This window comes from Cololabis saira, chromosome 20 (genome assembly GCF_033807715.1).
Source record: "Cololabis saira isolate AMF1-May2022 chromosome 20, fColSai1.1, whole genome shotgun sequence".
Lineage (NCBI taxonomy): Eukaryota > Metazoa > Chordata > Actinopteri > Beloniformes > Belonidae > Cololabis > Cololabis saira.
The window spans coordinates 17,138,804-17,156,061 of NC_084606.1; the positions used below are offsets into that span (position 1 = coordinate 17,138,804).

At 38.7% G+C, this 17,258-nt stretch overlaps 1 protein-coding gene across 4 annotated transcripts in view; it reads left to right on the forward strand.

Moving 5' to 3' along the window:
* The first annotated feature begins 554 nt into the window (after window positions 1-554).
* Window positions 555-17,258, forward strand: part of si:ch211-200p22.4 (phosphatidylinositol-binding clathrin assembly protein) — a 91,850-nt gene continuing 75,146 nt past the window's right edge. For 3 of the 4 annotated variants that reach the window (XM_061710514.1, XM_061710517.1, XM_061710515.1), the window contains exon 1: window positions 1,209-1,344. In XM_061710514.1, coding sequence (XP_061566498.1) covers window positions 1,215-1,344 — 130 coding nt within the window. In that variant the 5' untranslated portion in view covers window positions 1,209-1,214. Of the gene's footprint in view, window positions 1,345-17,258 lie in introns of all 4 variants that reach the window. The other variant, XM_061710516.1, reaches the window with a different exon arrangement.

The window sequence follows — 17,258 nt, forward strand, 5'->3', positions numbered from 1 at the left end:
CTGTCAGCGGGGCCAATGGGGTACAGCAGCAGTGATGAGCAAAGGGTGAAATTAAAATGGGGTAATGGAAACAAACGCTAAAGGGGTCAGAATAATATCACCATTATTTAGAGTTGTAAGCAAATTCTTGGATTCTTCATTTCTTTGCAATCCTTTTGAAAATAATTTTGTACTTTGAATTTTGTACTTTGTACTTTGTACTTTTGTACTTAAGTACATTTTACGAGATGTACTTTTGGTACTTTATTATATTTAAGTTGAGGTACTTTTATACTTTTACTTAAGTAATGTTCTTATTGGGTACTTTTTACTTTTACTTAAGTAATTTTCAAGCAGAAAATTTGTACTTTTACTTAAGTACAATATTTTTGTACTTTTTCCACCTCTGGTCCCCCCCAATCCTGACATCGGATCTGCACCCCTGTCTGATTCTGATTCAGAGTTGAACGCTGAACAGGAGTGTGTAAACTCCGAGGCGGCGGGCGGAGCGTGAACGCAGCGCGGTTGTGATATCAGCTGATTTTCTACGCTGCCATTTTGTCCGGCGGAGCAGCAGCAGCAGGACGGAACCAGCCGAACCACCGAGCCCAGCGAGCCCCGGGACACACAGTCACACCGGGCCGGGACTGAGAGAGAACCGAGCCTCGTGGTCGGAGTCGGCGGGTCGGACTGAGCTGGTCCAGGGAGCCGTCGTCCCCTATAGCAGCAGCAGACCCGGGTCCTGCACCGGCGTGTCAGCTGCACCAGCCCCGGTACCGACTCCAGACGATGTTCTGTCTGGTTCCGAGGGACTTCCCAGGCCCGAGAGGACGTGTGAGCAGCGGTTGGCTGGTGCGGCGGTGGTAGAGCAGCAGGGCGGAGGAGAAGAACTTCTGTTTCCTCTTCTCTGTTACAGCTCCACCGGGATTTACCTGCATTTGAGCCCAAACCCGTCTCATCCAGCGATGTTCGAGTGTTTAAGTGTTTACAAAGTCCACGGCGGGACTCCAGGGAACACCAGCTAGAAGGACCAGGATCAGGCTCTTCCTGGTGCTTTAGTAGATACATATCACAAACTAAACATCTGAACTACTAAAGGAAAAGCGAAAGTCTGCGGATGATTTGACTTTTGCTGCAAACGTAACTTCACTGGGCCGCTCACAGGATCACTGCTGGGCTTTTTCTGGGTGTTTTGTTTAGTTTTTTTGTGAAAGGAGAGGTAGAAATAGATAACTATGTCGGGCCAATCTATCACGGACCGGATCGCAGCGGCGCAGCACAGCATGACTGGATCTGCCATCAGCAAGGCGGTGTGTAAGGCTACTACACACGAGATCAGCGGCCCCAAGAAGAAACACCTGGACTGTGAGTAGAAAGGATGATTTATGGTCCGCGTTACACCAACGCGTAATCTACGCGGCGATGCGGACCTTACGGTGTGCGTCGCCGCGTACCTTACGCCGTAGGCTACGCCGTCGATTTAACGCGGAACTATAATTCAGGCTTTACCTTTTTGTGTGTGTGTGTGTGTGTGTGTGTGTGTGTGTGTGTGTGTGTGTGTGTGTGTGTGTGTGTGTGTGTGTGTGTGTGTGTGTGTGTGTGTGTGTGTGTGTGTGTGTTGCTCAAACTCTTAACAAGAATATTTGTCTTATTTCTAGTAAAAAGTAAAGCAAAAAAATCTTGTTCCACTGGCAGATGATTTTTCTACTTATTTTAAGTGAAAATTTACTTGAAACAGGTGAAAATTGTCAAATAACTAAGTTATTTTTCTGGTAATGACTCTTGTTTTAAGTGTAATGAGATTTTTTTTTTTGTTTTTTTTTTTTACTAAAAATTAGACATTTTTACTCGAAATAAGACAAATGTTACTGGTATAAATCTCATTACACTTAAAACAAGACATCACTGGAAAAAAACAAAAATTTTCACCTGTTTCAAGTAGATTTTCACTTAAAATAAGTAGAAAAATCATCTGCCAGTGGAACAAGATTTTTTTTTTTTTGCTTGTAATGAGAAGATGAATCTTGTCCCACTGGCAGATTTTTGTACTTATTTCAAGTGAAAATTGTCAAATAAGTTGTTTTTCTGGTAATGACTTGTTTTAAGTGTAATGAAATTTTTTTTGACTAAAAATTAGACATTTAAACTAGAAATAAGACAAATATTCCTGGTAAGATTTTGAGTTTTTGCTGTGTGTATGTGTGCACTGCAAAAACTCAAACTCTTAACAAGAATATTTGTCTTATTTCTAGTTAAAATGCCTAATTTTTAGTAAAAAAAAAATCATTACACTTGATTTTTTTTTGACAAGACATCACTGGAAAAAAACAACAATTTTCACCTGTTTCAAGTAGATTTTCAATTAAAATAAGTAGAAAAATCATCTCCCAGTGGAACAAGATTATTTTTTTTGCTTGTAATGAGAAGATAAATCTTGTCCCACTGGCAGATTTTTCTACTTATTTCAAGTGAAAATTGTCAAATAAGTTATTTTTCTGGTAATGACTCTTGTTTTAAGTGTAATATGGTTTTTTTTTTTTTTTTTTTTTTTTTGTGACTAAAAATGAGACATTTTAGCTAGAAATAAGACAAATATTCCTGGTAAGATTTTGAGTTTTTGCTGTGTGTGTATGTGTGCACTTGTGTGCACTGCAAAAACTCAAACTCTTAACAAGAATATTTGTCTTATTTCTAGTTAAAATGTCTCATTTTTAGTCAAAAAAAATCTCATTACACTTAAAAAAAGACATCACTGGAAAAAAACAACAATTTTCACCTGTTTCAAGTAGATTTTCACTTAAAATAAGTAGAAAAATCATCTGCCAGTGGAACAAGATTTTTTTTTTTTGCTTGTAATGAGAAGATGAATCTTGTCCCACTGGCAGATTTTTTTACTTATTTCAAGTGAAAATTGTCAAATAACTTATTTTTCTGGTAATGACTCTTGTTTTAAGTGTAATGAGACATTTTAACTAGAAATATGACAAATATTACTGGTAAGTTTTTGCTGTGGGTGTGTGTCTTCAAAAGGAGGCACACCTGTCTCCCTCTGGACTATAATGCACACATTCTTTCACTCTACCTGTCTGGTTGGACGGCATCAGTGAGATTCAGATTCAGACGCTTTATCAATCCCTTTGGGAGGTTCCCTCAGGGAAATTGACATCTCCATCTCACACACACAACACTGTCATTTACAAATCAAACACTCAAAAAGCCAAACACCCATATAAAGATAATAATAAAAAGTGCGGTGCCATAAATAGAATTGTATGGATAGAAAAAGTGTCGTAATATTGCAAAAGTTATTGCCTCTTTGGATGTTTCTCAGAATGTACGGTATGTTTTTGGCTGTCCTGATGTCAAATTTGAGCTACCGTTTCACTCACCTGTTCAGCTTGGAGCATTGTTTTGGTCTTGAATTTTTTCAGATATTAAGGAAAGTGTTAGGCTGAAATAAACATCTTCCGAATGAGAACCCTCTTGATTTTAAAACCTTGTATTTCTTTTCACTATGTTGGCAAAAGTATAAAAACAAGCATACTGGAGCTTGTCTAATTAGTAAGTGTGACTAATGTAGCTATAATCCCAAACAAATTGTTCCAAATGCTCTTTTGTTTAATCCTGAAACCAGAAGAAAGGACCAAGGAAATGGTGGTTTTTTTTATTGGGGGGCTCAAGATACCTACATTTCCAGAAAACCTAATCTGAGTATCATGGACATTTCATCTTGTTTTTAAACCTTGCACATCAGTGTGTCAGGGATGACCTCGTGAGTAGGACACGTTCATCAGAGGACGTGCACGACCCATCACCATTATCATTCAATCAACTGAAAGCTGTTATTTGAGCTGACGGTGATCATTTTGCATAACTATGAGGATAATTTCCCATCAACGCTTTATAATCATCTTGATGAAACTGACAGAAATGTCACATTTCCATGATTGTATGCCTCATTTTCATTTCGGTTTCTACCATTTAATGGTACCAGTTTTTAAGTGCATTTTAGAATATTTTAATTTGCATCTATTGACATGTCTTTTAAATTTAGTTGGATAATGCTTGGTTTGATACAAAATAGGATAATTCCCTTGATCTAAAACCAGTAGTTTCGTAATTGTGAATCGGGGAGGGAAAGAAAACAAATGACAATTTTAAAGGAAAAAAAAGTAATGCATAATGATTGAGTTGAGTTTGAACACGAGGCACTGAGTTAATGTCCATGTTCTTGGCAGTCTGTCGTGTTTGGCAGTGCAAACAAGTGTAATACGTCATTCTTCAGATGTGAAGTGTGGTCCTCTCAGCCGTAATGAAATCAGACTGCCGACTTGGCTGTCGGGTCACAGTTGGCTAGTTTTAATTGGGCAGTTAAGTGGTGGATATGTTTGTTTTTTTGGATGGTTTTTATTTCTTAAAACCCTGACATGGTAAACCTTTGTTCGGAGATAGTGTGATGTAGCAGCATGCATGAAGAAATTCTTGAATCAAATGTTAATGTTTGCACAAAGCCTTAACTTGAGGCAAAATTAGTGTTGTTTACTGTCACCATGGCACGTGTCATTATCAGGTTTATCACCTGTCAAAATTATGTTTTCACACGTTCAACTGTGGCATGTATGAGCTTATACTTCTAATTCCATATTTCTCCACAATTGCACAAAAAAAGCCATTTTAAAATTTGGATCATTATTCAAATTTTGTGAAAAATGTGAATGGTTTAACAAAATACAAGATATATATATATATATATATATATATATATATATATATATATATATATATACGATGATCTTAAAAGACATTACAGTAGGACTGCATGTTCATGCTGTAATGCTACAGTGAAAGATAATTTTCATTGTAGATAAAAGTTTGACTGATTCATTGCTCCACTTTATTCGGCAAAACTTGGTTGTTTTGGCCATCATTGTTTGATCGTTCTTTAGATATGAATTGATAGATTGTTTGTTTGAGCCAATACATGTAAGACAAATTGTGGAGAAATGCCAGTGACTCTTTCCCAGAACCACAAATGACATGCTTGAATGTCATTTGTTCACACCTTGATGTGTAAGTTTGTCATCATACAGGAACAAAGAAACCAGAAAACATTTCAATCAAAGAATTTAGTTTCAACGAAAGTTTTCTCTTTAACCCCTGGTTAAAGATTAGCCAAGCTTCACTTATTGATTGTTGTAATGGTGAAGTTCCAACAGAACTTGAACGTATAATCAAAGCGGTTTGCGTCATAACGGATTTCCACAACATCATCTGCTTTTATGGTTGTGGCTCTGTCACCACATTAGTGCTGCAGGTTCCTGTTGTTCAAACTTCATGTCACAGACAGCCTCACTGTTTGTCATTTTCTTCATCATTTCTGTCTTTCATCAGACCAGCAGCCCAGGAAGGACAGTGTGTGCTTACTTTGTTTCCACATAGACAAACAGGCAGAGCTGTTGACATTCTCCTAGATCAATAAGAAAGAAAAAATTGCCAGGGTTTTATTTTTTTTTAATGACATTTTTTTTAAAACTTGAGTCATGATAGTTATCTTACATCCTGCTGAAGGGGATTATTGTGTCCCACTGGCCACTTAAATTTAACTTAAGCCACATTGAAGGTGAACGTATGTATCCAAGATAAGTGAATCTAGGCAGAATCACGCGGCATGCGTTAGGTGTTGCTGGAACTAAATGTGCTGAAGTTCGTTTCTGGGAACTGCCTTTGTTGGCATGGGATGCACACGTCGTTCCATTGATCCACTGGCTCGGCTTCCTCACATCCGTCAACGCCTCCTAACTCACACGACTCAGCTGCTGACGTTCAACAAAAAGTCATACATTGTCTCCGCTCCTTTGTGAACTTGGCCAGACCCTTAACGGCCAATCCTCCACGTTGAGCTTAATCATTGTCTGTTATTGATTTCTCTGTGAGAGCAACAACCTCTGTGCCATAGGGAGGGAACAGTCAGTAAAGGTCTGTTCATTGTGTTATTTGTCCATGTCGTGATTTTACTGTAAATGTCCCACGTTGTCAGGCTGTCATCTTCATTGTGATCTTGGTATTGGAGGAAAGAACGGCTGGCGGGAGGACTTAGACGGGTTGTAGGCTTACCCACCGGTTTGTAGATGAGTTGTGGAGAGGGTCAGGCCAGCAGGTGTATTTGGCCGTATTTGGCCGTATTTGGCTTGCAAAAGAGTTTCAAGTTGGAAACTAGGGCTGGGCGATATGGACCAAAAGTCATATCTCGATATTTTCTAGCTAAATGGCGATACTCGATATATATTTTGATATTTTTTCTGTGCCTTAATTGGGGTTTCCCCCAAAGCATTATAGCATAGCATAGCATCTATGTTAGCTTCATTTTTTTCTGAGGCAAACCCTTAAAAAAACAGTCAGTTTTAATACAATCCCTCGTGCCAAATGTCACACAGGTTCCTTTATTAACAGAGGTCTGCACAATATCAAAATGTATAAAACAAATGAAATAAAAATAAACTGCCTGCATATATAGAATAAAATGCTTCTTGAATAAAATAAAACAAATATCCCTTTCCTGCATAACAATTAAATTAAAATACACTGTACAACTAATACAATGTAGACAGTAACAGGCAGACTTTTCCACTGAGGTTGACAGTTGTGCAAATAACAAAACATTTGTGCAAATCTCAAATAAAACATTCAATTTGTCAGAAAATAAGCTATATCAAAATCATTTAAAAAAAAAAATGTAAACATTTTTTTTTTTTTTTTTTTTTTAAATCGATATAAACGATATTGTCTCGTACCATATCGTGTTTGAAAATATATCGATATATATTAAAATCTCGATATATCGCCCAGCCCTATTGGAAACTATAGGGCAATTATTGTGAATAAACTGGAAAATTACTGTTCATACTATGACAGGAAACTTTAATGTAGTAATGTAGTAGAAAACATTTTAAGTTATATTTATTACAGATACTGATGGTACCCCTGTGTGATCCTCCATTGCATGTAAATATGGTTCCTAGAATCCTACGTAAGTTTGTTTTTCCTAAAGTGGCCAGCCAGTAAATAAGGTGACATAACACAACCCTGTACACACAGCACTTCAATGGTGGGTTATTTTCGCCTGTATTTGGCCTTGCTGTGAAGCAAAAGCTTGAGGGGGAACCAAGAATCAACCATCTAACTTCCAGGTTGTCTCTTGCGGAAGTGAGATATTGACTGCTGTAAACGTGTGCCGGTAGCTCTAACTGTTTTTGTTTGGGAACCGCTAAAGGAGCTGGTAGCCACTGCTAACTTCTTTGATTGACATGCAGTGGGCGTGTTCCTGTCGGGATCCCGAGCAACATGGCCACGCTCAGCACAGAGAAAAAGAGACATGAAAACCACTCTTCAGGAAATGAGCCATATGAGTAAATGCTATGTCCATTGTTGTTTTTATAGTCCACAAGGAGGAACTGGGCCACGACAAAAATGCCCCATTGTTCCACCAAAAGATAGTAACTGTGTTGTATGAATGCATGAGTGGTTGTGCTTCTGACATGTCTTCCTTATACTATTAAAAATAAAACAGTCAAATGTCTTGTCTATGTGCTCCATAAATGATCTGCATACTTTGAAGCGCCCCCCAAATTTAATTAGCAAACACTTGCTGTGTAACCATGTGTGTGTCGATGCGTCCAAAGCTGAAAGTTGTTCGACACATCCAACCAGCGGTCAGGTTGGCATCGCATTGTCACTCCACTCAGTGGATGAATGGTGATGCACTGGATGCCTTCAACGGTGCTGTGTTTGGTAAAAGTGAGCTGCACGCACTCCTATCCTTTAAAAGTTTCCACCATGCTGGCATGTTATGTGTCTTGTGGTACCTCCCTTCAACTTATAAGAGAGGTGGTTTAACGAAGATGGCTACAAGTCTGCTACAAGTCAGGGGCTTATGTATGAGACCACTTAAATCTGAAAATGTTACTCTGTAAACCTTGTTGGATTTGCAGACATTTGTGTCATTGCAGACCCACAGGGTTGAATTTAACGTGCCCAGTTGTACTGATGGAAATGACTGTGAATAGGAGGGGTACCAGACCCGACCCCAGGTGACTCAAAAGTTAATTCCAACATAACTTGTAGAGTTTCTAGCGGTTCCACAACTTTCCAACCCTACACACAACTGGGACTGCTAATTCTTGAAATAAATATCTTCCAATCACAGCCATAACGGGTACGAGTATATAAGCGTAACACTAATTTGTATGTCCAGAGTTTATTTAAGATGTGGAGCTGGTTCATGACTAAGGAGATCCTCATATTATGGCTCTCTGTGAGCTCAGTACTTCATATTTCATCCTCCATTTTGTTGCTTGATAAAGCCAAAATATATATATATAATCAGTAATTATATGTTAAACGAAAGTAGGAAGTATTTCCCATAAGAGAAGTGGAAGCTGTCATTCAATACAATTTGTTTTTCTCATAGCTGAAATTATCCTTTTAATAATAGACTGACATTTGAGCAGCCACTCTTGCGGATTTTCCTGGTCTCTTTAGTATGAGTTCAACAGGCTTTAAACATTGAACCAACAGGTCTCAGTGATCAGAGAGAAACTGGGCTACCTGGCAAACCATCTCTCTATAAACTTGGGGAAAGTTGTGTTACTGGTGGCCTGTTTTTTTTTTTTTTCTTTCTCCCCCTCCCTTCTTCCTTTTAGTATCTATCTTTGACAAGTCTGAAACCCTCGACGCTGCACGTCCATGTAAACAGACGAGCGTCATTTTCCCTGGCTCTTGCCTTGGCAGCCGTTCACTACAAGCAGAAGTCTCTGTCTCACGGCAAGCTGCGAATGATTTCAACAGCATATTTGTATCTAAACCTAATAATCGTATAAACCTGGCAGCAGCGTCTCAAAGCTGCCAGCAGTGAAGGTTGGAGGGGGCCGTTTACTGGCGCAACCGTGACCTTCACGCGCCGCTGGTGAGAATAAATGCCATTTTAAAGCCATTTAGTGTCATGATTGAGCCTGTCCACCTCAATTAACCCCAGCATGCGAGTCATGCTGCAAAACTGCGACTCCTTCCCCCCAGGTTTAAAGAGCTCTTCTGTTTTTTGAATTTTAATGTCATGAAAATCAATGAAGGAGGGTCAGAGAGTATTGGAAAACATCTCCCTACTTTTGCTTAAAGTTTTCTTGTTTTCAAGGTGAGATTTATTAATCTCCTTTTGAGCTGCAAAATGATTAGCACGCATCAGCAGATGTTTGGGAGGCTGCTTCTTTGGTGAAACGATAACCATGTCAGACACCTTCAGACATGCTCCGCTTTCATCATACTGGTGGCAGCAGAGTGCCCCACCAGTGTTGTTGGGGGGTTCTGACTTGAAAGGACCTTGTAATCTACACACTTTCAACACAAGTGTCATCTGCAGCAGTCGCATTAATGGACAAGTACAGGCAGTAGCAGTCCAAGAAGGACCGCCTTACAGTCAGACTAAAGTCTAGCGTCCTTCTCTCCAGGTTTCTGTTGTGATGGCTAACCTAGTCAGTTATCTGCTGCTGATTGGACTTTAATTCGCAATGGAAGTAGGGGGGTGTTGAAATTAGTGACACATACCTTTTTGTTTAACCAATTGAATGTTTCTTTTGATTTTGAATCTCATGTAAGTAATTATCTGTTAACAAACACTAAATGACATCTAGAAGAATTAGTCCTCAACCTCTGAGAGGAGTTCACACATTGAAGTCACATGAGAGGTACTTGGTAGTCAAGACTCATTAAAGTTGCATACATGGAGTGTGGATGAAATAAGTGGCTGCTAAGTATTGTACTGTCTAGTTCCTAAATCATTAGTCGTCTCTGTCCTTTATCGTCATCAGAGGACTGAATGAGAACAAAATCAGAGTTGAGATGAAGCCAACTATGCTTGTCCCATTCAGTGAGAAACTAAACACAAGAATACCTTGAGTTTTACACCGGCAGTTGTACTTTCCAGGAAAACATTACTGGAATTTTACAACTGAAAAATGCATTGCCAGATAGAGGTTTTGTGTTGGTCTTCCCCCAAAAGCAAAGCTTGCAAAAGTTCTGGCTGAGTTATAGTCTTGAACTTTAGAGACATCAAGGAAATGTCATGATGCTCCTTAATAATGTTGTTTTCTTCATCAAAGTGCTTTTTGGAATGTCAAAAGCTGCCAAAAACATCCTGAAAATGTTTCCCTGCAGCCCTTTTACCAAGTGAAATCTAGGATGAGAACTTCATTTCATCAGGGCCATGTGTTGCCAGGTTTAAAAAAAACAAGCAGACCAAAAAAAAAAGATTTACACACCTGGATACATTTATAAACTGATCAGACAAAGAAATGTGTCCTGCATCACAGGTGTCTCCAATCTTGTACTCTTGTAAAAAAAGAAAAGAATATATATCCCCATTCGCACAGGGTTAAAATTATTTGGGGACCTGCAGTAATTTCTAATAATCACAGAGGATGTCTGTGTTTTTAAGCCCTTGCGACTCCACCATGGCTGTGATTTGTAGTAAAAGTGAGAGATTATATTACATCGATATATCCAAACCATATTGTGTAAAGATTTGATATTTTTAGGTGTTGATGATGCAGAGTTATGATCAACATTAAGCTTCACACGCAGACTTTAAAACAAGACGTTCAAATCAGCAGAAGAGCGACAATGAAATGTCACGTTTGGCTGTATCACACACTAAGAAACGTTTTATCCTTAATCAAGCTTGAACCCTATCTGATAGCGCAAAACCGTTTGGGGAGTCAGCGAAAGATATGGTTTGTTTTTACAGTTAAGTTTAATGTTACCATCGCAATGTAAAACACATAGGTCAATACGCCATTTTCAAATTTTTGTCACTTGTTAAAATGTGACATGTAGTTGCTGAAATCTAAATTGAGTGTCTGATCAGATGACTATAACGCAATATTCAAATTTAATGTTTGCTAAAAGGTAATTGTTTAATTAAGTGCGAGGACTCAGCAGTAAACCAAGACTCGTCTCATCTAGCACGGATGGATGGAACTAAATGGAGATGTTGGGGTGTAATTTTAGTGGGGCATTATTGCAGGTCCTGAGGTAATTTTAGTCCAGTGCCAATAGTGTAAAGGTCTGTTATTTGTTATCATAGTGTTCATTATGCTGGACATGGACCAGAGAAGGCAGAGGAGAAAGCTCAGTTGAGGAAGTCAAAGAAAATTGTAGACAAAAATGTTAAAGGTAAATGCTAAGACCATCACCTAGCAGCGTGTTGTTCGCTGTGACATTTGCAAATTTCAATCAGACATGTAGCGAGCAGCGGACTGTAGCCAACCTCCCTGGATGTGGTAGGAAGGGACATTTAATAACAAATTAGGAATGTATAATACAATGCTAACCAAACAGTCTGGGAAAACAACAAAAAAATAATATAATTGAACTCAATACTAATGCTATTTTCATTACTCAATATTTAATCTTAGTCTTTAATTAGTCTTTTTTTTGTGTGTAATTTTTAGGTTATGTCTGACTACTTTGGGCTTTACTTACTTCAGTGGAAGGGTACTAACACATTTGTCCATCTGTATGAATCTACATAACTATGCACATAGTAGTAGTACATCGGGCAAACGTTGATTTATACTTCTTTTTGCTTTGATTACACTAGAGGGGGAGTTATCAATCAGGTTGCAAGCCTTTAACCTTTTCCTTGAGCTAATATAACCCTTTTTACTGTAATCTGTAGCTAGTGTCTGTGGGTTATAACCACAGCATTTTTAGCTCAAGTAATCCGCTGTGCAATCCTGTTGAGATGCCCCCCCGTCACACACACACACACACACACACACTTTTCTCTTAAGTGGTAGCCAAGTTTTTGGTTCCTTAACACAATATGCCACATCATTTTTTATTACCAACTGACTGAGCTGCTGATGCACATGTCCTTTGACACCATGTTGTGTTGAGCCATTTTTAGCCAAACCTGAAAACTAGGTTACACACTTGCATGACAAATTGATGCAGTGCTGGAGTAGTGCTTCACATAAACATTCTGTCTGTCTGGACTACCGTGTCCACGTTTTCTCTGGGTGCACTAAGTTATTCAGCTCAGGCTTAAGTGGTTTGCATATCTGCCTGCAGCCAGCCAATGCCAGTCTGAACTTTACAGCTCTATTTCAGAAAAGGCTTGCAGGCCATCTTGACATTTATCCATTGTTCATGTATGCACACAATGGTGGAATATTTATAATCTTAAGTCTAAACAGCAGTAGATAACAAGTTGAGGAAGGTATTGTCGTCACAGTTTGACCACTTAGATTTGATGTCTGAGTCGGTTAAAACTAAAACAAGATAATTCAAGGGCTGCAGGGTTGTGATAAAATGTTAATCTTCATGGGGTTTGAAATTCTGACTTCCTCAAAAACTAAACCCTTAAAAGTGACTAATTCAAAATTCAGTTTACCATTAATAATGCTGATAACAATAGGACTGGTGACAATTTAGAAATAAGCAATGATGGTACCAGGGCTTTTATATTGCATTGGCCTATATCCATCCCATATTGTGTAAAGATCTGATATTTTTAGATGTTGATAATACCAAATTATAATCAACATTTCGGGGGGGTTTGTAATGGCTTAAATTATTATTATTATTGGATTAGTTGACTACAGTTTTTTTGTTAGTTTTTTTTGGTGCTCTGTCACCAATGTCATTCACTCAGTTCTTAAAGGTTCTTAGCCAAAAATAGTAGCCAGTCAACATTTTCAGGTTTTAGGCAGGACACGGGCATGGTTGCAATATTTAAAAAAAAAAAAAAAAAAAAACCTTTCTGATGGGGAACTTCTTGCAGTGATAGAAGTACTTCCTTGACAGTACAGAAGGATGTTTTTTCTTTTCGTTCCCCTCACCATCTGGGCCATTTTTGTCAATATCGCCCAGCCTTAGCTTCATGTCAACATCATGATCTTGAGAAGAAGCATCAGATGGGGTTGCTGCCTCATTTTGTTCTCATTACTTTGTTCTCATTACATGGGGCTAACATCACATTATGCAAACCAGACTTCAATGGATGCCAGCATTAGTGTTGAGGTACGTCAAAACAAAATAAACAATCCAATGATATATGCTTTTTAGCTTGAAATTAAGTAGCTAAGGCGTGGCTAAATGGTTAAACAAGCTCTTATCTGCACGTTTTACGACCCACCAAATATGTAGTTGTGAAGATTCTCTCTGATACACGTCTAATGTGAGTTACATTTGGATTCGAACAGTGTCTGTTGCTGAAAAGAGACAAAAATTTGCAGGCACGTTTTATTTAAAAAACAAACAAAAAAAAACAACAAAAAACAAAAGTTGCCTGTTTTTCTCTTTGCTTTCTCCAGGGGGCAGTGCAGGCAGGCCCTGAGGTCAAGTGTGGAGGGGCTTTATTGGATAATGGAACAAATCACTTAAAAAAAAAAAAAAAAAATTGAATATGCTATAGAATAGACACTGACTATGTTGTTTTTGCTAACATAGTCCGGTTTGAACCCTGGATCGGCTGTGTTTCTATGTCACACAGCTCCTAATGCAGGACTTTTGACGTTCATGAATAGTGTGAGGTCTGTGTCATCTTCCTACACTGTCATCTTTATCTGAAAGAGGTAGGGGACCAGTGTTCTGCCAATTTCTACTGCTTTGCCAAAAAATGCTACCTAATGGTTTTCTACCTTTTTTGTAGAGCTACAATTTTACTGTGTTTTACTCCCTAGCCCACTTCCTTTTCCCCCAAATGGTCCTTGTTGCTTGCCAGGCCGTCATTGTAAATAAGAATGTGTTCTTAATGACCTGCCTGGCTAAATAAAGGCGGATGACTGAATGAATATCAAATAAAGCGATATAATTGTTTTTTTTTTTTTTTTTTTTTTTTTTTTCTTTATCGTATAATGTTCACAAAGTGTAATGCAATTCATGTCATGGGTAGTGTATTTTGAAGGATCAAATACTCAACATCCCATATTATCAATTTTACATTGTGCAAGAAATGGTGGGCGTGGCAATCAAACTTTGAAAATCGACTGTGCGCGTGCGCACAACCACAAAGTAGCATTTCTCGGCAGGTAGCAAGGATTGGCAGAACACCGGCTTGACTGAGGAGATGCCAATACACTGGTCTAAACACTGGTTTATTCTTTTATTGACCACAATATTCCCATTAAAAGGCTAAGACATACAGGTGGTCGTGGACAAATATGCTCGCACCTGGAGCCCAGAGTCGTGTTTTTTTGTTTTAATTCCAGAAAAACCAAGAAGCCCTTGAGATAACTCCAGCTTTCAAACGCTGCTTTGATTTCACATCTATATCAAGGAAATGTTTTTAGTTGTTCTTTGACTTGGTTGAACATGAAGCAATAGTTCCTGTTTTCACAAAATTGAGTTGAGTTTAGTCACCATAGTCCTTTGTCCAGTCCTTGACGCAATCGGTTCTTGGAACAAGACAGGAAAAAAAGATGTTGCCACGCTAGAAACATTTTTCACACCCATGAGTTTTGACTGCCAAAAAAAAAAAAAAGAAGCTTGGGGTAAACCTGAAGCGGTACCAGCTTTAAACTGCTGAACTAAGTAGCTTCCATTTTTCAGCCTAGATTGCTAGCTTCTATATTAAGACAGCTGCCCCATTACAACATTCAACATTTGTGAAGGCACATCATACATTTCTTGCTGTCGATAGCCTGTGATTTGTGGCTTTGTCGAGAAGAAAAAAAAAAAGGAAGGAAAAGAAGGAAGAAATTCCAGACTGCACGCTGGAGTTGGGGAAAACTGCACATCTGGCCTGAGGGTTAGACACACTCTCCACAAATATGTTTAAAAATGGTTTTGCTTTCTGAAAATTGGTAACATATGTACATAATCTGCATTATTATTGCAGGTTTGTTGTTTTTCAAATTTAAAAATGTGGAAAAATCAAATTAGTTTTCTATAAATTAATTTTTCTATCATGCTTTCGCTTTATGCCTGTCTGCTTTTACACTTCAGATTTGCCTTTACAATCATGGTGTGGTTTATTACCATCCATGGAATACCACAATACTACTTTTTTTTTTTTTTTTAGTATAGGAAAGGGTTTGGTGAAGTTCGGGACATGTAAGGACATAAAAAGGCCTGCTCATTTCCTGCCAGTTTGTTTTGCTATGATTCCAGCCCCGATAGACCTGCTGTGGGTGTAGCTTCTTAGCAGAATGGTGGAGACGCCTGTGTCTTAAGTAATAGTAGGTGAGTCTAATGCTATCTAAACAGAGCGGGAAAGCCCCTCCCAGACTGCAGAGCAGAGATAGGCGCAGCTTGGACTGCAAGGCAGGAAAACGGCTTACTACTGACTGTTGTCTGGATACTTCTGTTTCAAGTCGAGCCCAAGGGAATGCACGTGATGTGGACTGTGATGTGTGTGGGGGGGAGGGGAGTGAAACTGCCATTGTGTCTTTGCGGCTTGTGCTTCAATCTATTTTAGTGTATATTGAGTTAGTTGGAAACATACTACAGTGGGGGAGCATAAATTTATTCACAGCAACTTTTAGTAGTGAGTGAACTTTCAATTGATGACTGTATATTCAGCCATGCTACAAAGCAACTCAGAGGAGCTGTATTAGTTTTGTTTTGTGTATGTGTGCAATACATAATTCACAATCCTCAAAATAATTGTGATAAGTATTATAAACTCAAATTGTCCGTATGCATGTCTTATCTTGGCCAAGCCATTGCTAAAAAGTCTCCATGTCATTCATTTTATCCTGCTTTATACCCATCTTATCCTTGATGTGCTCATTTATGATTCTGAGCATCATCAATTACATATTATTTACAACCTAAAACACAATTCAGTGCTTTGAAAGCTCTGGATCTCCACACTTTTTTTTTGTTTTACAGAAAGAAATATAAAAATACGTGCCCTTGTAGCATTCACTAGCTTCTTAGAAACCTGTGTGGCGAGTTAACTTCCTGCCGCTGATACAGTGCAGATATTTAGGTCTGCTGCAGTGCGGTTTCAGGAAGGAAATGCTAAATCTGCACTAGTAATCACTTTTGAAGTAATAATGAGTCATATGATCTACAGATAATTATCACAAAACTCAATTTTCGGTACCGTCTGTTGAGCCTTCAGATGTTGTGGTTTTTTTTTTTTGTTTGGCAACTTTCCCTTGTAAATCCTGTCATCAGTTGCCATAGTGACGTGATTTGCAGCAGCCTTTTGTTGCAGGAAATATACTGCCACCGTACGAGGCGATTCTATTTAAATGCTGTATTTTGAGTTGGCTCTGATACGCACCTTTTACATTCCTGGGTATCTGCGGACACACCTGACACAACAGTTGCAATAAGAGTTTTTCTCTGGGAAAAACTTCATGGGACTTGTTTGGGGTTCAGTGTCCTCAAGAGAACCCTTAGTTGTACAAATCCAATGTACTGTACTATGTAGGAAACTAAGAATAGTCGTCTCCGTCTCACTTGGAAATAACACACAGTTTGAAATAGGCTTTGTGTGCGTCTGTGAACCTTTTTGGGAACATTGAGTGCTTCTGTTCCCGTCCTGATCTGTTGTCTTTGTTTATTTTTAGTTGTGCTCGCTCTCAGGAGCCTTTGACTGGGTTCAACTGCTTATTTTTCTTCCCGTACTTTACCTGCATGCATGTACAGCTGCCTGCTGTTCTTCCTTAGTGTCATTCTGGGGTTTTTTTTATAGCAGAAACTGCAGGATGTTTCATACCAAGAAGTTGGCACGGAGACATTCTCATTGTGACACATACACGGAGACTTTAATTCAATTCCCTTGACAATTTTCCCAGATCTCCCCTGGAAAATTGTGCTGTTGGGGAAGAGAGGAGGGTTTCTCTCTTTTCACTCTTTGTGTCGAGAGCACGAAAGACAAGCTTTTTTCTTTCAAGTGGAGAATTATAGCTGAAGAACCAGCTAGTCTATTAATAGATCAACTTAGGTTGACAGTCATATTTTCTCCCCTTCCCTGTTTATTTCTATCATAACTTCCTTGTTAAGCATATTTTTTTTTTCATTATGACTCATCCTGTCACCTCAGTCTTTCGTTATTCTCACCTATCCTTCAAATAAACATCCTCATTCTTGAATTTGCTTTCAGGAACTAGATTACAGAATTGCATTATAAATATGTTTTGTGCAAAGAGACGTTGACAACCATCATACACCATACATTCTTTCTGTGTCGTTAAAACAAGCAAGTGCTTGGAGAATTCACAACATTTGACCATTGACTCTCACACTTGAAGGGCAATCATTGCACCACA